The 23,231-nt window shown below is 47.6% G+C and overlaps 1 protein-coding gene across 2 annotated transcripts in view; it reads right to left on the bottom strand.

Annotated features, from left to right (window-relative positions):
• Nucleotides 1–517: 517 nt before the first annotated feature.
• The window catches only part of GPR20 (G protein-coupled receptor 20), a 36,212-nt gene continuing 13,498 nt past the window's right edge, over nucleotides 518–23,231 (bottom strand). The window contains exons 2-3 of one of the 2 annotated variants that reach the window (XM_028736062.2): nucleotides 17,655–17,866; nucleotides 518–2,453 (exon numbers count right to left, since the gene is read on the bottom strand). In XM_028736062.2, coding sequence (XP_028591895.1) covers nucleotides 1,395–2,432 — 1,038 coding nt within the window. In that variant the 5' untranslated portion in view covers nucleotides 2,433–2,453; nucleotides 17,655–17,866 and the 3' untranslated portion in view covers nucleotides 518–1,394. The remainder of the gene's footprint in view (nucleotides 2,454–17,654; nucleotides 17,867–23,231) is intronic. The other variant, XM_028736065.2, reaches the window with a different exon arrangement.

Genomic DNA, 23,231 nt, shown 5'->3' with positions numbered 1-23,231 from the left:
CAGAACGCCGTGATGGAAACTAGAGTGCACAGAAATGCCGTTTACCTTCCTGCCACAGCGGTACCTATTTATCTACTTGCACTGGTGTGCTTTCGAAAAGCTAGGTTGGCAGGAGCTGGGACAGAGCAATGGGAGCTCATCCCATTGTGGGGATTGATATCACTGACCTTCTAATTGGCAAATCCTAGAGACTCAGTGGTTTAGACCACAGCACCACCCGCGTCCCTTTACCTTCCATAACTACCCCCAACTGATTTCCTACAAGTTGACACAAGCCCTGCAGGGATGGAAATCAGATAAGAAGGGAAACTGCAGCGAAAAATCAGCAGGCAGAGAAGGAGTTAAGAATTCTCCCTCCCTCCCTCATTTCTTTGCGGAAATATCCTGGTTTTACTTTTTATCCCCAAAATAGTCCACTGGGGTCTTTCTTACATCCGACTGCCTGAAAAACACAGTTTGCCCACAGCTATCTTGGGTGACTTTTTCCAGAAATAATAATATTCCTGAGAAATAAGTCTCATAGTTAATTGTGCTTATAAATCTCTTGTTTATTGCTCTCTTGACTTTTTGCATTCAGTTGGGATACACATTAAAAATAATAATAATACCACCACCAATTTCTCAAAATTGTTCATCTCCTTTATTATTATCCTTCAAAGTTCTAAGTCACTGGTTGCTTCCAGACAGCATCCATTCTGATTTGTTTGTGCAAAGTTTGTCGAGTGGTGAGACCATAGTGACTGTTTATTGACATCCATTTTGATTTGCTTGTGAGGCGATTGTACAAATGTTGCATAAAACAATTGTTATCTCACACTCTCCACTGCATTTCCCCATCAATCTCTTTATTGCAGAAAATTAACGATTTTGGAGAGAAAAGTGGATTTGCTGCCAAAGCAGCTGAAATTTGCTGGTCCATGGCTGAATTCCACTTGAACATAGCAATAGTCTGGAAGCACCCATTGTTAACATTTCCTTCTGTCGTAGTTGAAACTGTCTATAGGAGTGGCATCTCAACAAAAAAACCAAAACACCCTTCTATGTTTCAAGTTCTCTCCAAGTGATGGTGGAGAAGTGGACAGACCTGCCAAAATATGTAGCTGCGACTGTCCTTTGCTCTGTGGTTCCCAGCTTGAGGGAGCTGGTGCTGCAAAGTCGGGATGCAGACTCCATCCTGGGGTGCAAACCCAGGAACTGGCAATGAAGTGGAGACCTCGCCATATCATTCCCACAAGAGAAAGCCAGCCTGCCATTCTTGGTGCCATTGGAGAACCCAATGAGTGTTGCTTCGTATTTGATGAAGGTCCACGTGATGTTCTAAATTACTCTTAGGAAAGAGAATAGTGTCGCATATTCTGACATTTACAACAATGTACATGGGGACGCACCAGCCTTTAGGAGCTGGCTGTACTGTTTGGTGAGGGGAGGGCCACCGGGGTCCCTACAGCATTTGAGAAGGCCATAATGGCATTCGAGCCCGAGCCCTTGTTTACGCTGATGATGTCTCCACTGGTCTGCTCCGGCTCAGACTTCCTGAAGATGTTCTTCATGGTTGACTGGAAGTTGTTGGTGACAAAGCAGTAGACGATGGGGTCCATGCAACTGTTGAGGCTGCTCAAGGTGACGGTCACGTGGTAGACGATCAAGCTGATGTCATTGGGCATGGCCGGGTTGATGGAGATGGCCAGCTGGCGCACGTGGAAGGGAGTGAAGCAGATCATGAAGATGATGAGGACCGTGATGAGGAGCTGCACTGCCCTCATCCGCCGCTCGCGACTCTGGTGCATGAGCGTCGGCTTGGAGAGGGCACACATGATCCTGGTGGTGAAGAAGGTGATGATGACAAGGGGGAACAGGTACTCGCAGACCATGAGGGGCAAGATCTGGGCGATGCAGCAATCTGAGAACTGCATGGCCATGGTGAGAATGGAGAAGGTGACCACGGTGGCAAAGACCCAGATGAAAATGCAGATGCCTTTGGCGTAGTTGGGGTTCCTCCACCGGCGGGAGGCTTCTACCTGGACAATGGCCAGGTACCGGTCAATGCAGATGCAGGTGAGGAAGAGGATGCTGCAATACATGTTGACGAAGTAGGTGAAGATGTGGACGAGGGCACACCTCTGGCAGTTCCTGGCGCTATAGTGCATGATGATCCGGATGGGCAACGAGAAGCCCACCAGCAAGTCGGTGATGATCAGGTTGATGGTGTAGATGACCGAGGTGGTTTTCGTCTTGGTGCGGAAGCAAAAGACGTAGAGGGCCAGAGAGTTCAACACCACGCCCACCAGGAAAATGATGGCATTGATCACCACCAGGACTATCCACAGGGTATAAAACGTGTCCGACAGTTCTCCATCGAGGTGGACAAATTTGTTGAACAGGCTGTAAGTGGTGTAATTGGACGACACTGTGGAGTTATTGGAAGATGCCATGGTCGAGTGTTTTACAGGCACCTGCAAAACACCAAGCAAAGAGTCAGTCTCAATTTCACATTTGCACAGAACTGTAATGACAGTAATATATGTTGAATCCCATGATTCTTTTTTTGAAGCTGGAGATGTGAGGGCTCAAAGCCTGGCCTGGCCCTGTCCTTATTTCCAGATATGTCTGGATGCTCAGTGGTGGGGGAAACAGCAATTTGCACATGCCCAGAGAAACTGTTGTTGCTGTTGCCATATTGTTCTTACAGGAAACAGGTTGCAGGGCTTTTGTAGGGAAGCTAGGCCCAAAATCAAGCCAGACTCCACACAGGCAATTGATCTGAACATGTGGTGCAAAATCCCTCTACTTCCATGCGCAAATCTTTCTACCTGAATAACAGTGCATGATTTTCGTATAAGGAACTTAAAATGAGGAGGGTCAGTTGGGGACAGTGAGAAATGTCCCTATTTACCTTTCCTGCCCCGACCTGGGGTTGCGGCACTCATCTCGATTTACTGGCCGAGGGAGCCGGTGTACAGCTTCCAGGTCATGTGGCCAGCATGACTAAGCCGCTTCTTGTGAACCAGAGCAGCGCACGGAAACGCCGTTTACCTTCCCGCCAGAGTGGTGCCTATTTATCTACTTGCACTTTGACGTGCTTTCGAACTGCTAGGTTGGCAGGAGCAGGGACCGAGCAACAGGAGCTCACCCCCCCCCATCGCAGGGATTTGAACCGCCGACCTTTGGATCAGCAAGCCCTAGGCTCTGTGGTTTAACCCACAGCGCCGCCCGCGTCCCCTAAGGTCCATGAATAATAATAGCTTAAAGGTCCCGGGCCCTAAGGAAGCCAGACTATCCTCCACCAGGGCCAGGGCTGGTGACGAATTTTCAGTGACGGATCCAACCTGGTGGAACACTCTGTCCCATGAGACTAGGGCCCTGCAGGACTTGATCTCCTTCCGCAGGGCCTGTAAGACAGAGCTATTCCGCCTGGCCTTCAATATGAATTAGCCTGATCCTCTATTCCCTTTCCCCCTTTCCTCTTCTATGAAGAAACCCTCTCTGGGACCCCATATTTTCGTAAATTCTTCCCAGGTCTCCTTGCTGGCCCTAGTAGGACCAACGTGGCCAGTTAGCCCTGGTGATCACTTGATGTCTACTGACTGGGTTCTTTCTTTCTTTCTTTCTTTCTTTCTTTCTTTCTTTCTTTCTTTCTTTCCCAAAATGACCCCTGAATTTTAGAATTTTATTGATATTGACGCTGCATTTTATGTTGTATTTTATGCTGTTTTCAAGTCACATTTTAATCAAAGTTTTATATTTGCTGTTAGCCGCCCCAAGCCCGGTTTTTAAACCCGGGAGGGCGGGGTATAAATAAAAATTTATTTATTTATTTGTTATTTTGATCTGCGTTGTGTTGGAGGGTACGTGCCTAACCCAGAGACAGTGAAGTTGCGGCGCTCATCTTGCTTTATTGGCCAAGGGAGCCGGAGTACAGGGTTTACAGGAGTAAACCCTATTGCCAATGACCCCTTTAGTAAACACACAAGACATAACCGGCTGTAAAAGGTAAAGGGACCACTGACCATTAGGTCCAGTCGTGGCCAACTCTGGGGTTGCAGCGCTAATCTCGCTTTATTGGCCGAGGGAGCCGGCGTACAACTTCCGGCTCATGTGGCCAGCATGACTAAGCCGCTTCTGGCGAACCAGAGCAGCGCACGGAAACGTCGTTTACCTTCCCGCCGGAGCGCTACCTATTTATCTACTTGCACTTTGATGTGCTTTCGAACTGCTAGGTTGGCAGGAGCAGGGACCGAGCAATGGGAGCTCACCCCGTTGTGGGGATTCGAACCGCCGACCTTCTGATCGGCAAGTGCTAGGCTCTGTGGTTTAACCCACAGTGCCACCCGTGACCTTAAGGACCTGAAATCTCCAGGTGCGTATTGGACAACACTGGCCTAGATGGATTGATTGTAAGACCACTCTGAGAATGGCATAGGGCACAGCGGTTTTCTAACAACTCCCAGTTCCTCTAGCAAACTGCAGCTCCCAGAATTCTTTGGGAGAAGCCATGACTGTTTAAAAAGGTATCAGAGCGAATTCAATGTATGGTGGGAACACGGCCTCAAGTATAAGGCATCTTCCTACATTCCTGAGAAAGAAGGCGAGATACGAAGATGCATTTTCCTGGCGTGGAAACTCAAAAGAGCGCAATTTAAACAAACCATCTGCATTAACTTTTCTGGCTTCCTGCATCTCCTAGACTTGAATCAAAGTTATTATTATTATTGCCTCTCCCTTGTTCCTCCTGCTGGGCAAAAATTTTTCCCCAACCCTGTTTAATTCTCCAAAACCTCAGTGTTTAAACATTCTCCCAGTGATTTATCATTTTATTTATAAATGAAGGGTTAAAATTTTCTTTCTTTCTTTCAAACGGTTCTCTTTGTCTCTTGGCAAGTTCTTGCTCTGCTCCAGCTCAGATTGGCCAAATATGGTATTTTACTTTTGTGGAAAGTGAGAAGGGCTGCCTGTGCCTTCAGAGAGTGCCCTGATGAAGGCTGAGAGGCAGGAAGAAGAGGCTGCTGTGAAGAGCAGAAGAGAGAGTCTCTGCATGAAACTGGGAGAAAGGACTCAGAGCCAGGCAGAAAGGGGAGCTGCAACCACCATGAAGGACATGGTGCAAAATCCCTCTACTTCCATGTGCAAACCTTTCTACCTGAATAACAGTGCATGATTTTCATAAAGGTAAAGGGGCCCCTGACCATTAGGTCCAGTCGTGACCGACTCTGGGGTTGCGGCGCTCATCTTGCTTTATTGGCCAAAGGAGCCAGTGTACAGCTTCCGGGTCATGTGGCCAGCATGACTAAGCCGCTTCTGGAGAACCAGAGCAGCGCACGGAAACACCATTTACCTTCCCATCGGAGTGGTACCTATTTATCTACTTGCACTTTGACGTGCTTTCGAACTGCTAGGTTGGCAGGAGCAGGGACCGAGCAACAGGAGCTGACCCCGTCGCAGGGATTCGAACCACCGACCTTCTGATCGGCAAGTCCTAGGCTCTGTGGTTTAACCCACAGCGCCACCCGTGTCCCTCTATGGTTTTCATATATGATTTTCATATAAGGAACTTAAAATGAAGAGGGTCAGTTGGGGAGAGTGAGAGATGTCCCTGTTTTGATTCTGAGTTATGTTGGAGGGCACGTGCCAACCCAGAGACTGTGAAGATGTGGAGGTGCTCAGCTCCTGGCCTCTCCAGCTGCAAGCATCTTAAGTAGAAGCATCTGCCTGAAAACTACAGCTCCCAGAATTCTTTGGGAGAAGCCATGACAGTTAAAGAAGTATCGGAGTGAATTCAATGTATGGTGGGAACACAGCCTCAGGACAGTGGTATCTCGGGTTACAGATGCTTCAAGTTACAGACACTTCAGGTGACAGACTCTGCTAACCCAGAAATAGTACCTCGGGTTAAGACCTTGGCTTCAGGATGAGAACAGAAATCATGAGGCAGCGTGGCGCCAGCGGGAGGCCCCATTAGCTAAAGTGGTATCTCAGGTTAAGAACAGTTTCAGGTTAAGAACAGACCTCCAGAACGAATTAAGTTCTTAACCCGAGGTACTACTGTACAGTGGTACCTCGGGATGTGAACGGGATCCCCGTTCGCATCCTGAACAGAATGTAAGCCGCAACAGCGTTTCTGCGTGTGCGCAGGTCATGTTTCACTGCTTCTGCGCATGCACGTGGCGTCATTTTGACCATTTGTGCATGTGCGAGCGGCGAAACCCAGAAGTAACGTGCTCCGTTACTTACGGGTCGCTACGGAGCGCAACCCGAAAATACTTATCCTGAAGCGTATTTATCCCGGGGTATGACTGTATAAGGCATCTTCCTACATTTCTGAGAAAGAAAGTGAGATACAAAGATGCATTTTCCTGGTGTGAAAACTCAAAAGAGTGCAATTTAAACAAACTGTCTACATTAACGGGGAGCTGCAACCACCCTGAAGGCAGGGGATGCTTTTGGTAACATGGGAACCCCCGCAAGGACAAAATTTGGTGCCCCCCCAAAAAAATATTTCTTATTTTCACTATAATTCCTTTTGGTACAGTTGCTTTTTTATTGATCTTCTCAGTAGGCAGCCATATAAATATGGGTTTTAAAAAATTATTATTATTATTCACACCCTTTTGCCTCAGCACCATGTGCACCTACAGGACACTTTGGAACTCCCTGCTTATTGAAATCAGGAAGACGCCTTCATTGACCCCTCTTTGGCGCTTGCCTAAAATGTTTTTGTTTAGACAAACCTACACAGATGTTTAGAAAGGTGTTGTGAGTTTTAGTCTGTTTTTCGTCTACTGTTGGTTTAACTTTTTGAAAGTCTTGTATTGTGTTATTCTTGCTAAGTTATTAATAATAGCTCCTCTTCATCCTGGAGAAGAGTGACTAGTGGGGTGCCACAGGGTTCTGTCTTGGGCCCGGTCTTATTCAACATCTTTATCAACGACTTGGATGATGGACTCAAGGGCATCCTGATCAAATTTGCAGATGACACCAAACTGGGGGGTGGGGTGGCTAACACCCCAGAGGACAGGATCACACTTCAAAACGACCTTGACAGATTAGAGAACTGGGCCAAAACAAACAAGATGAACTTTAACAGGGAGAAATGTAAAGTATTGCACTTGGGCAAAAAAAATATATGAGAGGCACAAATACAAGATGGGGGACACCTGGCTTGAGAGCAGTACATGTGAAAAGGATCTAGGAGTCCTGGTGGACCACAAACTTGACATGAGCCAACAGTGTGACGCGGCAGCTAAAAACGCCAATGCAATTCTGGGCTGCATCAATAGGAGTATAGCATCTAGATCAAGGGAAGTCATAGTGCCACTGTATTCTGCTCTGGTCAGACCTCACCTGGAGTACTGTGTCCAGTTCTGGGCACCACAGTTCAAGAAGGACACTGACAAACTGGAACGTGTCCAGAGGAGGGCAACCAAAATGGTCAAAGGCCTGGAAACGATGCCTTATGAGGAACGGCTAAGGGAGCTGGGCATGTTTAGCCTGGAGAAGAGGAGGTTAAGGGGTGATATGATAGCCATGTTCAAATATATAAAAGGATGTCATATAGAGGAGGGAGAAAGGTTGTTTTCTGCTGCTCCAGAGAAGCGGACACAGAGCAATGGATCCAAACTACAGTGGTACCTCGCAAGACGAATGCCTCGCAAGATGGAAAACTCGCAAGATGAAAGGGTTTTTTGTTTTTTGAGCTGCTTCGCAAGGCGATTTTCCCTATGGGCTTGCTTCGCAAGACGGAAACGTCTTGCAAGTTTGTTTCCTTTTTCTTAACACCGTTAATACAGTTGCGACTTGACTTTGAGGAGCAACTCATAGCACGCGGTGTGGTAGCCTTTTTTGAGGTTTTTGAAGACTTTGGTGATTTTTGAAGCTTTTCCAAAACTTTTCCGACACCGTGCTTCGCAAGACGAAAAAAATTGCAAGACGACAAAACTCGCGGAACGAATTAATTTCGTCTTGCGAGGCACCACTGTACAAGAAAGAAGATTCCACCTAAACATGAGGAAGAACTTCCTGACAGTAAGAGCTGTTTGACAGTGGAATTTGCTGCCAAGGAGTGTGGTGGAGTCTCCTTCTTTGGAGGTCTTTAAGCAGAGGCTTGACAACCATATGTCAGGAGTGCTCTGATGGTGTTTCCTGCTTGGCAGGGGGTTGGACTCGATGGCCCTTGTGGTCTATTCCAACTCTATGATTCTATGATTGTTTTATCTTTTTTCGTAAACCGTTTTGCAGGTTGTTGCCCCCCCCCCCTTTTTAAGTCAAGTGGTGTACAAATTTTATGAAACCAGCCAACAACAACCAACAACAGAAGTCTAGTGTCCAGTACAACGTATTACCAGATGGAAAACTATGGAGAGACCTGGTCGGAATAGAGATACAGTGGAAGCTCGGGTTGCGAACATGATCCGTGCGGGATGCACGTTCGCAACCTGCAGTGTTTGCAACCCGCAGCAGTGCATCTGCGCATGCGCAGCTTGCCATTCGGCTTTCTGCACATGTGCAAAGCGCGATTTAGCGCTTCTGCGCATGCACGGCCGCCGAAACCTGGAAGTAACCCGTTCCGGTACCTCTGGGTTTCAGCGGGTCCACAACCCCAAAAAGCACAACCTGAAGTGTCTGTAACCCGAGGTATGACTGTATTGGATTCTTGTCTCATTACACACGCTAAAGCTATTTTTGGTCACCTGCATACTATTCCTTGCTTTTTCCTGTAGGACTAATTGCAGTCGTTAACAGTCGTCAACAGGTTTACAATCACCCATCTCCTACTACCTTTCTGGGAAATACCCCACCCCACCCTCCCACTATATATAAGAGGCTGGTGACTTCTGTTTCAGTGTATCTGAAGAAGTGTGCATGCACACAGAAGTTCATACCTAGAACAAACTTAGTTGGTCTTTAAGGTGCTACTAGACTATTTTTAAATTTTTTTATTTAATTCAAGGGAAGTTATAGTATCACTCTATTCTGCTTTAGTCAGACCACACCTGGAAAACTGTGTCCAATTCTGGACACCGCAATCTAAGAAAGATGTTGACAAGCTGGAAGGTGTGCAGAGGAGGGCAACCAAGGTGATCAAGGGTCTGGAAACCAAGCCATATGAGGAACAGTTGAAGGAGCTGAGTATGTTTAGCCTGGAAAAGAGGAGACTGAGAGGAGATATGATGACCATCTTCAAATATCTCAAGGGCTGCCCCATGGAAGATGGAGCAAGCTTGTTTTCTCCTGCTCTGAAGGGTAGGACCTGAGAACCAATAGCTTCACGTGACAAGAGAGGAGATTTTGACTAGATATATGGAAGAGATTTCTGGCAGTAAAAACTGTTTGACAGTGGAGCAGACTCCCTTGGGAGGTTATGGTCTCTCCTTCCTTGGAGGTTTTTAAGCAGAGGTTGGGTGGCCATCTGAAATGGATGCTTTAGTCGAGATTCCTGCATTGCAGGGGGTGGACTAGATGATCCTGGGGGCATAGATGTCAACTTTCCCCCTTTTTCAAAGGGAAATTCACTTATTCCGTATAGGATTCCTTGCAAGAAAAGGGAAAAGTTGACAGCTATGCCTGGGGGTCCCTTCCAACTCTACAGTTCTGTGATTCAACCCATCAATCAAAATATCACAGAACTTGCTCCAGAACTTTCCCCGCGGAAACCCACTCTTTAAAGCTCAATTGGAGCAAACACAAATCTGTGGGGAAACCGGAATGGAAATTTGATCCAATTCAGCTTTGAAGAGCAACTTTTTGCGGGAAAAGCTCTGGTCAAAACAAACCACATGCTCAGACATGGAACATTAAAGTGGGGAGCTCTCCCTGGAAAGAGCAGGGAGTGTGGCTAAGCCCTTCTTGTTAGGCTGCGCATTTGGGGTTGTTGTTGTTATCTCCCAAGCTTTGTCTTCTCAGGGTACTTTTCCCTGCTGAAGTCACAGCGGCTAAAAATATTCCCTTGATTTGAAGAGCTCTCTTAAAAGAGACACTGCGACGGGGCTGAGTGGAATTGGTTCCTCACTCATCTCTATATTTATCGGCGCACACACTTCAAGCCTCGTAAAAAACATTTTATTGGGGAGGCTGGGACAATTATATTGTGTATACACATCCCCTCAGCTCCCACACACAAGCCCATCACAAGCTTTGGGAGGAAAAGTCAGACAGCAGCTCAGGGCCAAAACAAGACGGCCTCTAAATGTGTCACATTGAGCTACAAATCTTGATTTTTCTTCCCAAAGTAGAGGTATACATGGGTGGGGCTGGGGGAGCAGGGAAGGATCTTAATAGGGAGCACAGTACACAGAGCGGGAGGAGACACATATCTCTTCCCAGCACAGTACTATTGATTTCAGTCTCCAAACCAGGCCAGGCACTAATGATGGTCACCAACTTGGATGGCTTCCAAAGAGGATTGGAGAAATTCATACAGGAGAAAGCTATTGATGGCCCTTGTGCATGATTCCTGCTTGTTGGTTTTCTGCAGGCATCTGGTTGGCCACTGGACTAGGTGGGCCATTGATCTGATCCAGCAGGTTGTTCTTGTGTTCTATGACGAGAATGGGTCCAGATCATCCATTTTACACAAAAACACTTGGAACCTGATGGCCACTACCTACCGGAACACCTTGCCCCCCCCCCCCCCAAAGAGAGGTTGACCATTGGCCAACAGTAACCCAGATCTCTTTCTTGAAAGACCTACATTGGCTCCCAGTACATTTCCAAGCACAATTCAAAGTGTTGGTGTTGACCTTCAAAGCCCTAAATGGCCTCAGTCCAGCAGACCTGAAGGAGCATCTCCACCCCCATCGTTCTGCCCGGACACTGAGGTCCAGCGCCGAGGGCCTTCTGGCGGTTCCCTCATTGCGAGAAGTGAGGTTACAGGGAACCAGGCAGAGGGCCTTCTCTGTAGTGGCACCCGCCCTGTGGAATGCCCTCCCACCAGATGTCAAAGAGAAAAACAACTACAGTGGTGCCTCGCAAGACGAAATTAATTCGTTCCGCGAGTTTTGTCATCTTGCGATTTTTTTCGTCTTGCGAAGCACGGTGTCGGAAAAGTTTCGGGAAAGCTTCAAAAATCACCAAAGTCTTCAAAAACCTCAAAAAAGGCTACCACACCGCGTGCTATGAGTTGCTCCTCGAAGTCAAGTCGCAACTGTATTAACGGTGTTAAGAAAAAGGAAACAAACTTGCAAGACGTTTCCGTCTTGTGAAGCAAGCCCATAGGGAAAATCGTCTTGCGAAGCAGCTCAAAAAACAAAAAACCTTTTCGTCTAGCGAGCTTTTGTCTTGCGAGGCATTCGTCTTGCGAGGTACCACTGTACCAGACTTTTAGAAGACATCTGAAGGCAGCCCTGTTTAGGAAAGCTTTTAATGTTTAATAGGTTATTGCATTTTAATATTCTGTTGGGAGCTGCCCAGAGTGGCTGGAGAAACCCAGCCAGATGGGTGGGGTATAATAAATAAATAAATAAATAAATAAATAATTCCTGCTATTGGCACCATTTGCCGATGGATTCTTTTATTTTGCTGCATTCCCATCCCACCTTCCCTGCAAGAAGCTCAGGAAAACTTGCATGGCTCTCCTCCATTTTATCCTCTCAACAACCCTACGAGGTATGACAGACTGAGAGGCGGTGATGGATCCAAGGTCACCTGTTAATGGAGAAATATGATGGCTCCCCTGGACACAAAAAAAAAAAAAACCAAGGACACCAGCCAGGAATACTAGAGCAAAACAGCAGCCAGTAGGCTTGGTCTTTATTGAAGACTGTCGCGACAGGACTCCCACCTGCCACCAGGTGGAACAAGATGGAAGCCCCGAACAAAAGAGCCCCCAAACTTTTATTAGCTGCTAATCCCCATGTTACACCCCCCCAAACTACATCACTCATACATCACGGTTACATCATGAGAGGGGAGGTCTGGGGGCAGTAATCTGAGCATCCTGGACCCTGCCCCATGGTTCTCCTTGCCTTCCACCAAACACCCATCAAGTGTAACAAAAATGATATTTACATTTCCCTGTTTCCCAGCCAAGTTAATTACACCCTTTTGTCTTCATCTGGGTTTCTTATTTCTGGAATGGCTACCTGTCTGGCACTCAGGAGGCCAGGAATTATCACTCAGGCAGAGGGGCTGCTGAGGAGCTGAGCTCACAGGTCTATATGAATTTCTGAAGTTTTCCCTGTGAGCCAGTACATAGATACATTGATCAGTGAATTCTTACATTTGTATCGTGCAGCAAAGGCCCTTTGAATAGCTAGGAAGAAACTGTGATGAAGTGTTTTGTGGGGACAAATCACAAAAGTCACAAAAGTGATTATGCTGATTTTGATAGTGGGCTGCATGTGCATGATATCTGTTGGAGGGGCAACCCCCCCAATACATAAATTCCTGCCACACACCCAGTGCCCTTTGTTGTTGAAAGATTCAGTACACATAAAAGGAATTGGTCTCCCCCCGCAGTGCAGCAACTATGGAACTTCCTTCCCCAAGAGGCATTGATGGTCACCAGTTTGGATGGCTTTAAAAAGAGGATTGAACAAATTCATGGAGGAGGGGAGGGCAATTGATGCCTACAGGCCGTGATGGCTCTGCTCTGCTTCTGGGTACCAGTTTCTGGAAACCACAGAAGAGGAGAATGCTCTTCTGCTTGAATCCAGGTTGGTGGTTTCTCACTGGCATCTGGTTGGCCATGGTGAGAACAGGATGGGCCATTGGCCTCATCCAGCAGGCTCTCTTCATATTCTTACATAGCACAAGATGCTGAGACTCCATAAGAAAACCAGAGCCCTGCTGAATTAGACCAAAGACCCAGCCAGTTTAGTGTCCTGATTCCTACATTGGCCAACTTCGCACCAAACACGAAACCCATCTAAGCCGATGAGAAGAAGAAGAAGAGGAGGAGGAGGAGGAGGTTGAGGAGTTTGGATTTGATATCCTGCTTTATCACTACCTGAAGGAGTCTCAAAGCGGCTAACAATCTCCTTTCTCCTTTCCCACAACAAACACTCTGTGAGGTGAGTGGGGCTGAGAGACTTCAGAGAAGTGTGACTAGCCCAAGGTCACCCAGCAGCTGCATGTGGAGGAGCGGGGAAGCGAACTCAGTTCACCAGATTATGAGTCCACCGCTCTTAACCACTCTTAACAACTACACCACACTGGTTCTCGGTGCTGCATCCTTTGGTACCGAATTCTGTAGTTTAACTATGCCAGGGGTCAGCAATTTCTTTCAGCAGGGGGCCGGTCCACTGTCCCTCAGACCTTGTGGGGAGCTGGACTATATTTTGAAAGGGGGGAATGAACGAATTCCTATGCCCCACAAAGAACCCAAAGACGCATTTTATATAAAAGCACACATTCTACTCATGTAAAAACACGCTGATTCCCGGACCGTCCACGGGCCGGATTGAGAAGGCGATTGGGCCACATCTGGCCCCTGGGCGTTAGTTTGCCTATCCATGAACTATAAAGAGGTGGCTCCTTTTCCCCTCTCCTGCATCTCCCTCCTGCCTCAGAATAAATACAGCACCGTCTTTCAACCACCAACAGGGCATCCCCATCAACAGGGCATGAAGGCCATATCTCCCAGAAATTTGGAATCCCAGCCTCTTGACCAAGAGGTTCCATCTCCCAGTTAAGAGCCGCTGATCCTCCTCTGTCTTCCCTTTGGAAGACGATGTGATGCTTAAACAATTTCCGCGCTCCCAGTTCTGTAGCACGGCATTCAACGGGGAGCGTGGCTTGTTGCCATATGGACAATTACCCGAATCCAGCTTTGAGCGGGGGGAGGGGGTAGCCCCCACCCTCACACTAAACTACATCTGGTCACCTCAAGTGCAACAAAAGGTGTTTATTCTAAGGACACAGTGGCAAATGCATACACTGTAAACATCCTCTTGCCGCGCTAATCCCCGGACAGATGTACTATTTATATAAAACTGTTAACCGCCTAATAAGGGTGAAATGACAACAGGGAAGATTTACAGACACCACATGCACTCTCTCCCTCTCTCTCCCTCATAGTTAAAGCTATGCACTCTCTCCCTCATAGTTAAAGCTATGGTTTTCCCAGTATTGATGTATGGAAGTGAGAGCTGGACCATAAAGAAGGCTGATCGCCGAAGAATGGATGCTTTTGAATTCTGGTGCTGGAAGAGACTCTTGAGAGTCCCATGGACTGCAAGAAGATAAAACCTATCCATTCTTAAGGAAATCAGCCCTGAGTGCTCACTGGAAGGACAGATCCTGAAGCTGAGGCTCCAATAGTTTGGCCACCTCAGCAGAAGAGAAGAGAAGACTCCCTGGAAAAGACCCTGATGTTGGGAAAGATGGAAGGCCCAAGGAGAATGGGATGACAGAGGACGAGATGGTTGGGCAGTGTTCTTGTAGCTGCCAGCATGAGTTTGACCAAACTGCAGGAGGCAGTGGAAGACAGGAGTGCCTGGGGTGCTCTGGTCCATGGGGTCACAAAGAGTCAGACACAATTAAACAACAACAACAAGAAGCATTAATGGCGTGACCCTCCAAATCGAATGCCTGCAGCGGATCATGCCCTTGACAGTCTCTCTGTTTGTCTAGTCCCAGGCAGGACCAAGATCTGCTTCGCCCAGCACCTGTGCCCAGGAAAGGTCCCAACAAGGCATGTGTTAAAAACCCGTTGCCGGGCCCTTGAGAGCAAAAAGACAACCCCAAAGGCCAAAGATGGAAGATCTCAAAAGCAGCCAAGTACAGGTATTTGGAGGAGGGGGTGGGATTCCAGCCTGCTTCTGTACCCCTCTTCCTCCTCTCTTACAGCAGCCGCAGCAACAGAAGCCAAACTCCCAGGAAACACCATGGATTTAGACAGCTGGCACCTTCCTGTACTACTAATATTATTATTCAATTGACATGTATAGCCTTCAAAGAACTTCAGGAAGTCAGCTTGGATTTCCCCCACTAAATCATCACAACTGTCCTTCTAGTTGCTAAGTGTGAGAGGCAGTGTGGTGTAGTGGTTAAGAGCGGTAGACTCCTAATCTGGTGAACCAGGTTCGCTTCCCTGCTCCTCCACATGCAGCTGCTGGGTGACCTTGGGCTAGTCAGACTTCTCTGAAGTCTCTCAGCCCCACTCACCTCACAGAGTGTTTGTTGTGGGGGAGGAAGGGAAAGGAGAATGTTAGCCGCTTTGAGACTCCTTCAGGTAGTGATAAAGCGGGATATCAAATCCAAACTCCTCCTCCTCTTCTTCTTCTTCTTCGTTGGACTGCCTGATGGTCCTCCAACGAGCTTCATGGCTGGGTGGGGTTGTGCACAGGTGAGGAGCCAACAGCATGTGTTTGTGTATGATGGGGAGGGAACCTTGGAAGACTGGTGACTGTGGGTGGTTGCTTGGACCATATCACACTGGTTCTAAAGGATCTTCACTGACTCCCAGTACGTTTCTGAGCACAATTCAAAGTGTTGGTGCTGAGCTTTAAAGCCCCGAATGGCCTCGGTCCAGTAGACCTGAAGGAGTATCTCCACCCCCATCGTTCAGCCTGGGCACTGCGGTCCAGCTCCGAGGGTATTCTGCTGGTCCCCTCACTGAGAGAAGTGAAGCTAAAGGGAACCAGGCAGAGGGCCTTCTCGGCAGTAGAGCCCTCCCATCAGATGTCAAGGAGATAAAGAACTTCACACGTTTTAGAAGACATTTGAAGGCAGTCCAGTATTAGGAATTTTTTTACGGTTGATGTTTTATCATGGTTTTATATTCTGCTGGAAGCTGCCCAGAGTTGCTGTGGAAACCCCGCCAAATGGGCGGGGTAGTAGTAGTACTAATAATAATAATAATAATAATAATAATAATAATAATATAATTTATTATTTATACCCCGCCCATCTGGCTGGGTTTCCCCAGCTACTCTGGGCAGCTTTCAACAGAATATTAAAATACAGTGGTACCTCGGGTTAAGAACTTAATTCGTTCTGGAGGTCCATTCTTAACCTGAAACTGTTTTTAACCTGAAGCACCACTTTAGCTAATGGGGCCTCCTGCTGCTGCCGCGCCGCCAGAGCACGATTTCTGTTCTCATCCTGAAGCAAAGTTCTTAACCCGAGGTACTATTTCTGGGTTAGTGGAGTCTGTAACCTGAAGCGTATGTAACCTGAAGCGTATGTAACCCGAGGTACCACTGTACAATAATCTATTAAACATTAAAAGCTTCCCTAAACAGGGCTGCCTTCAGATGTCTTCTAAAAGTCTGGTACAGTGGTACCTCGCAAGACAAATGCCTCGCAAGACAAAAAACTCACAAGACGAAAGGGTTTTTGGTTTTTTGAGTTGCTTCGCAAGACGATTTTCCCTATGGGCTTGCTTCGCAAGACGGAAACGTCTTGCAAGTTTGTTTCCTTTTTCTTAACACCGTTAATACAGTTGCGACTTGACTTTGAGGAGCAACTCATAGCACGCGGTGGGGTAGCCTTTTTTGAGGTTTTTGAAGACTTTGGTGATTTTTGAAGCTTTTCCAAAACTTTCCCGAAACCGTGCTTCGCAAGACAAAAAAAATCGCAAGACGAAAAAACTCGCGGAATGAATTAATTTCGTCTTGCGAAGCACCACTGTAGTTGTTTATCTCTTTGACATCTGGTGGGAGGGCGTTCCTCAGGGCGGGTGCCACTACCGAGAAGGCCCTCTGCCTGGTTCCCTGTAACTTGGCTTCTCGCAGTGAGGGAACCACATTTTCTCCTCTACATGCAAGTGCAAGGCTGTTCTGGAAGCGGCTGTCCAATTTGCAACTCTAAACCATCTCCCTTGCATGACCCATCTGGTTGGGTCCCTGATTGGCTCGTGGATGGAGGATCTGCACAAAAACTTACTTCTGGTTTCTGGTTGGCTCCCCGGAGAAAGCTTTGCTAAGGGATACTGAAAGGGAGCAGCTGACATGGGGACCGGGGTTTAAAAGTAAAAAGGGTCTTGCCCACAGGCTGTGTTATGATGATGCTTTTCGTCAAGGTGAGAGGTTTGTGGAACCCCTGGGAGCTTCACATGGGATTCTAGAAGGGATTCAACACACATAGGCTACTGTGGATAAAATCAAACCATCAGTCCCCACTAGTCTGCTGTGACTTGCAGAACCTCTCTTCCGCTAGAGATGGGGAAGAAATTTGGTTTACCTGATCTGCACACCCTGAAACACCTTTCTGCATGTGGCTTTCACTAATATATTACATTTTTTGCATATTACCATTGCTAACACAATGCATTTTTCTGCATATACCCTGTTATACACATTTTGGAGTTGGGGAACTGCGTTGGGAAATTTGGAGAATTGTGGATTTCAAAGGGAAGCTGGGTTTTGCTTCAGCTAGTTACCAAACACTGGTGACGTTCATTTGCATATCTACTGTATATTTTCCTTTTCGGTGGGGGAAATGTCATATTAAAACCAGAAGTCATTTCTTAGATGGGAAACAGAAAGCAAGAGTGGATGACAGTAGAGGTCTCTGGCTGGGGTCAGGTGGGGACATTCTTTCCCCCAACCAAAGGATTCTGGGAACTGTAGTTCACCCCCACAAAGCTGCAGTTTTCAGCACTAACTACAGCTCCCAGGGTTCTTTGGGGTGAGGGGATGTGTGCTTTAAAAGACCAGTGTCCATGCAGTCTGGGCTGCGGAGAAGCAGAGACAGTAAAAACAAGAATAAAATCTTACCTATGGAATCGGTGCTTTTCATTCAAGATGCTTGGGAGTTATTCCGAATGGAAAGTAAAGCCTCCAGAAGAAGAAGAAAAAATTCCCCTTCTCTTTTCTTTCTTTCTTTCTTTCTTTCTTTCTTTCTTTCTTTCTTTCTTTCTTTCTTTCTCCCTCCTCCTTCTAAATATAGCGTTGGACGCAAAGACAGGCAGCCGAGTGTGGAATAGGCACTGGAAACCGAAAAGAGAGAGAGAGGAGGGAAAAAAAATGAAACTCCTTGTCTTCTGTCTGTACTCCAAACTGCTTTGCAAGCTCCTGGCTCGCTGCCTCAAATCTCTTGGAAATTTACGAAGTGGCATGGGACTTGCTGAGTATTTAAGCCTTGTGGGGTGGCTTTATAATTTATTTATTTATTTATTTTATTTAGGGCCAAGGCGTGTGGGGGGGGGGGGAGGAACTCTCTGTGTCCCTTTGCTTGTGAGCAAATATGCTCAAGGTGGCTTAGAGAGACACAGAGAGATACGAAGTTAAAACCTAATAAACATTAATCTAGAATCCAAACACACACACACACACACACACACACACACACACACACACACGCAATGCAAGGCTAAAAATCTAGATTCTAGCAGCACAAAGGCAACCGGAAAAGAAGAATGTGCTTCTGGTTTTTCTGAATGGGCGAGTGAAACAGGACCGGGAGAGGGTTCTTTAACCAACGGGGCCACCACTAAAAAGGCTTCTGTTCTGGAAGAACTGAAGTGAATCTCATCTCAGATGGTGGTATTGTATTTATTTTTATTTATAAACCGCCGTGTCTCAGGGCAGTTCACATAAAAAGACCACAGCATATTAAAAAAGCAGCTCTCACTGCAGAGGGTATTTGGGTGAATATGTTCTCTCAACTATCCTGAATCCATCACATCTTTCTTTTTTAAAGCAAACACTTTGAGCTTAGCCTGGAAACTAAATGCTAACCAGTGGGATTCGTTAAAAACTGATGTCATGTGTGCTCAGCTCAGCATGAGAGCCATTTTGTCAAATTGCTGCAAGTCACATCACCACCTTACATTTAAAGTACATTTATGGTGCTTTTACAGTCCTGGCTTCCCCCAAAGAATCCTAGGAGCTGCAATTTATCCTTCACACAGCTACAGTTCCCAGCACCCTTAACAAACTAAAGCTCCCAGGGTGTTTTGAGGGAAGCCATGTCCTTTAAATGGGTGTTGCCAAAGTTCCCGAACTGTCTCCAAGGGCAATCTCATATAGATCACCTCACAGAAGTCAAGACGAGGAGTTGGCAGGACATGCAAAACAATAGCGTGGTTTTTGTTTCCCAGGAAGGGGCATTGCTGGGATACCCAGCAATGGAAGAAAGAGTTTTTAGTCACAGTACTGTCTGTGCATTCACAAGCACTCTCTCCCTCTCTCTCCCCCCCTCTCTCTCCCCTCCCTCTCCCTCTTCCTCTCCCTCTGTGTGTCTGTGTCTGTGTGGTGCAACAGTAAAAGGTAAAGGGACCCCTGACCATTAGGTCCAGTTATGGCCGACTCTGGGGTTGCGGCGCTCATCTCGCTGAGGGAGCTGGCGTACAGTCATGTGGCCAGCATGACTAAGCTGCTTCTGGCGAACCAGAGTACAGTGGTACCTCGGGTTAAGTAATTAATTTCATTGCGTAGGTCCGTTCTTAAACTGAAACTGTTCTTAACCTGAAGCACCACTTTAGCTAATGGGGCCTCCTGCTGCTGCCGCACCGCCGGAGTACGACTTCTGTTCTCATCCTGAAGCAAAGTTCTTAACCCGAGGTACTATTTCTGGGTTAGCAGAGTCTGTAACCTGAAGCGTATGTAACCTGAAGTGAATGTAACCTGAGGTACCACTGTAGTGCATGGAAACGCCGTTTACCTTCCCGCCGGAGCAGTACCTATTTATCTACTTGCACTGGCGTGCTTTCGAACTGCTAGGTTGGCAGGAGCAGGGACTGAGCAACGGGAGCTCACCCTGTTGCGGGGATTCGAACCACTGACCTTCTGATCGGCAAGTCCTAGGCTCTGTGGTTTAACACCATTGTCCCGTGATGTGACTGTACTGGTCAGTAATAACCCAGTCCAAAGTTGCCATTGACTATTAGCTGAAACATGATCTTCACAGACTTGGTTGAGTGTCATTCCTAATGAGCACAGCAGCTCATTCCCAGTGGGCAATCATAGACTGCGCCGGCAGGCAGCCATCTCTCCTCCACCCTTTTCAGGCCTCTCCTGGTGCCGGGAGACAAGGTGGGTACGGGAGGAGGGGGAGACACCCTTGTCTCTTCACCAGGCCGATTCATGTCTGTGCCTTCACTTACCTCCTCACTCGCCTGCTTCAGCTTCTGCCTCTGATTCTGGACTCCCCTCTGCCACAGACTCTCCCTGCTCACTAAACCCTGTTACCCCTTCAGCTCCCGACACCTTCTCCCTGTCTTCTCCCTCTGCTCACTCATTGTCACCCCACCACCACTCCCCAGGCTCTGAACCTTCTTCCCTTGGGGTTCCCCAGCTGGTTCCTCCCAACTTTCCTCTGCATCCAACCAGTCCATGACCATATGAACCCCTTTCCAGGACAGATATATTTACTACCTCTGCAGCCAATGAAACAGCTGCTGTAGGTATCTGTATTGTAGGAAAGGAGCTTCAGTTTATTCCCTTTCTGGTCCATTATTCCCTTTCTGGTCCACCTGCTTTTGATGGAAAGGGGAAACAGCTAGACTTCATCAGCGCCGCCCCCAAATCCTCTGATGATCTCTCCCAGTGGATTCATAGCTTTAACTATACGGACCTTTGTCGGCAAGGTGATGTCTCTGCTTTTTAACATACTTAAAGGGTAAAGGGACCCCTGACCATTAGGTCCAGTCATGGCTGACTCTGGGCTTGCGGCGCTCATCTCGCTTTATTGGCCAAGGGAGCCGGCGTACAGCTTCCGGGTCATGTGGCCAGCATGACTAAGCTGCTTCTGGCGAACCAGAGCAGCGCACGGAAACGCCGTTTACCTTCCCGCAGGAACAGTACCTATTTATCTACTTGCACTTGATGTGCTTTTGAACTGCTAGGTTGGCAGGAGCAGGGACCGAGCAACGGGAGATCACCCCATCGTGGGGATTCGAAATGCCGACCTTCTGATCGGCAAGTCCTAGGCTCTGTGGTTTAACCCACAGCACCACCCGTTAGGGCCCGTTAAATCACTAAGAAACTTGCCTGGCTCCTTCAGCAATGGAATTCCCCCAGACTCACAACACTATTTTACAGGGCTGGAACCAGAAAGACTCTCTTCCAAGTTCTTGGAAAGTCAGATCTCGGAGAGTCATCAACAGCCCTGAGTTCCACAGGCCTGACTCAATATAAAAAAGACATTGTTGTGCCTGATTCAGAACAGCCCACCGACCTCTTGACTCTCAGCTTCTGTGAGATCCGGATGGCAAAGTGTTCTGTGGAACACCCTACAGAAGCAGTTTGTTGCAGCCATATCCAAAGTTGGGCAGCCCCCATCTCTGGTGTTGCGTCACTTATTCCCACCAGTTCCGTCTTGCTTTTTCGTTACGACGAGCCATAAATATGCCTGGCTGGGATGTTGTTGTGGTCCACTCCTCAAGGAAGGAAACCCAAGGGCTCTCATTCGTCTTAATTGGTGTCACCGAGGGCTCCCTCTTGCTATGTGCTCCAGAGGCAGCTAAGGACGGAGTCTGTTTACCCAACCAATTCCGATGCATGGAAATCCATTTATCAAATTGCTGCTACTGGAACTAATGCTGTGCTAACAGCCCCCAGGCGCTTTGCTGTCCTCACTTGATTTCCCAGTGCAAACGGAGGACAGAAGGAATGGTCTTCTTCCTGTCTCCAGCCGTCTGCCCCTGGAAAGCTTATACAAAAAAGGAAGACTTCGTTCTCAACTACGGGCTCATCAACACTTACCTTCTGTCCATGTACTTTCTAAGAACAGGTCCACATTTTCAAGCTCTGCACCTGAGTGCTTTTTCTTTTCTCTCCTTGGAAAAACTGCTCTTTAATGCTGAATCGGAACAGCAATTCAGGTTATCCATGAATTGCCATTTGCTCCACTTCAGCAGTAAGGAGCAGGGTTTTTAAAGATCCTTAAATAATAGGGATGCGGGTGGCGCTGTGGGTTAAACCACAGAGCCTAGGACTTGCCGATCAGAAGGTCGGCGGTTCGAATCCCTGTGACGGGGTGAGCTCCCGTTGCACGGTCCCTGCTCCTGCCAACCTAGCAGTTCGAAAGCACGTCAAAGTGCAAGTAGATAAATAGGTACTGCTCCAGCGGGAAGGTAAACGGTGTTTCCATGCGCTGCTCTGGTTCGCCAGAAGCGGCTTAGTCATGCTGGCCACATGACCTGGAAGTTGTACGCCAGCTCCCTTGGCCAGTAAAGCAAGATGAGTGCCGCAACCCCAGAGTCGGTCACAACTGGACCTCATGGTCAGGGGTCCCTTTACCTAAATAATAATAATAACATTGTATCGTCACCATAACTTGAGACAATGGATTCCATATATTAATAACACCTTTGCAAAAGGGCCCCAGGCTATGCACACAGCTGCATTGTTTTCACACAGCCGTGCAGGATTGTAACCTGGGGGAACAGCACTACGGAACTGCAGCTTGAGAACTCCCAGGAGCTGGGTGATTTGGGAAGCTGCAGTACCTCCTTCCCACCAGTCGCACTGGCGGTGCCCAAGAGCAGCAGGGCAGCAGCTCCCTCTTGTGGCGAAATGTCACAGTTGCAGCAGGAGCATAGAAGTGGAAGGGGGAGGGTTAAGCACCGGCGCTATCCCAATGAAGAGTTGGCAAAGCTCAAAATGCGTTTGGATTAGGGCTGCAAGCATGCGTCTCTTTGACAGGTAGACCGAATCCAGGACAGTGCATGACACGGTATACCAGAGCAGACAGAAAAGGACTTCCAGAGACTAAATCAGGGATCATAGAGTTGGAAGGGACCATGAAGATCAATTAAATTAAATTAAATTAAATTAAAAGACACCTGCTTCTTGGGAGAAAAGCGATGGCAAACCTAGACAGCATCTTAAAAAGCAGAGAAATCACCTTGCCGACAAAGGTCCGTATAGTTCAAGCTATGGTTTTCCCAGTAGTGATGTATGGAAGTGAGAGCTGGACCATAAAGAAGGCTGATCGATGAAGAATTGATGCTTTTGAATTCTGGTGCTGGAGGAGACTCTTGAGAGTCCCATGGACTGCAAGAAGATCAAATGTATCCATTCTTAAGGAAATCAGCCCTGAGTGCTCACTGGAAGGACAGATCCTGAAGCTGAGGCTTCAAGACTTTGGCCACCTCATGAGAAGAGAAGACTCCCTGGAAAAGACCCTGATGTTGGGAAAGATGGAGGGCACAAGGAGAAGGGAACTACAGAGGATATGATGGTTGGACAGTGTTCTCGAAGCTACAAACATGAGTCTGACCAAACTGTGGGAGGCAGTGGAAGACAGGCATGCCTGGCGTGCTCTGGTCCATGGGGTCACGAAGAGTCAGACACGACTAAACAACAACAACAAAGTATGTTAGTAGAATAAAGGAAGTTGCCTTGTGC

The sequence above is a fragment of the Podarcis muralis genome, chromosome 8, assembly GCF_964188315.1.
Source record: "Podarcis muralis chromosome 8, rPodMur119.hap1.1, whole genome shotgun sequence".
In the NCBI taxonomy this organism is placed as follows: Eukaryota; Metazoa; Chordata; class Lepidosauria; order Squamata; family Lacertidae; genus Podarcis; species Podarcis muralis.
This window is presented reverse-complemented; position numbering and strand designations above follow the sequence as displayed.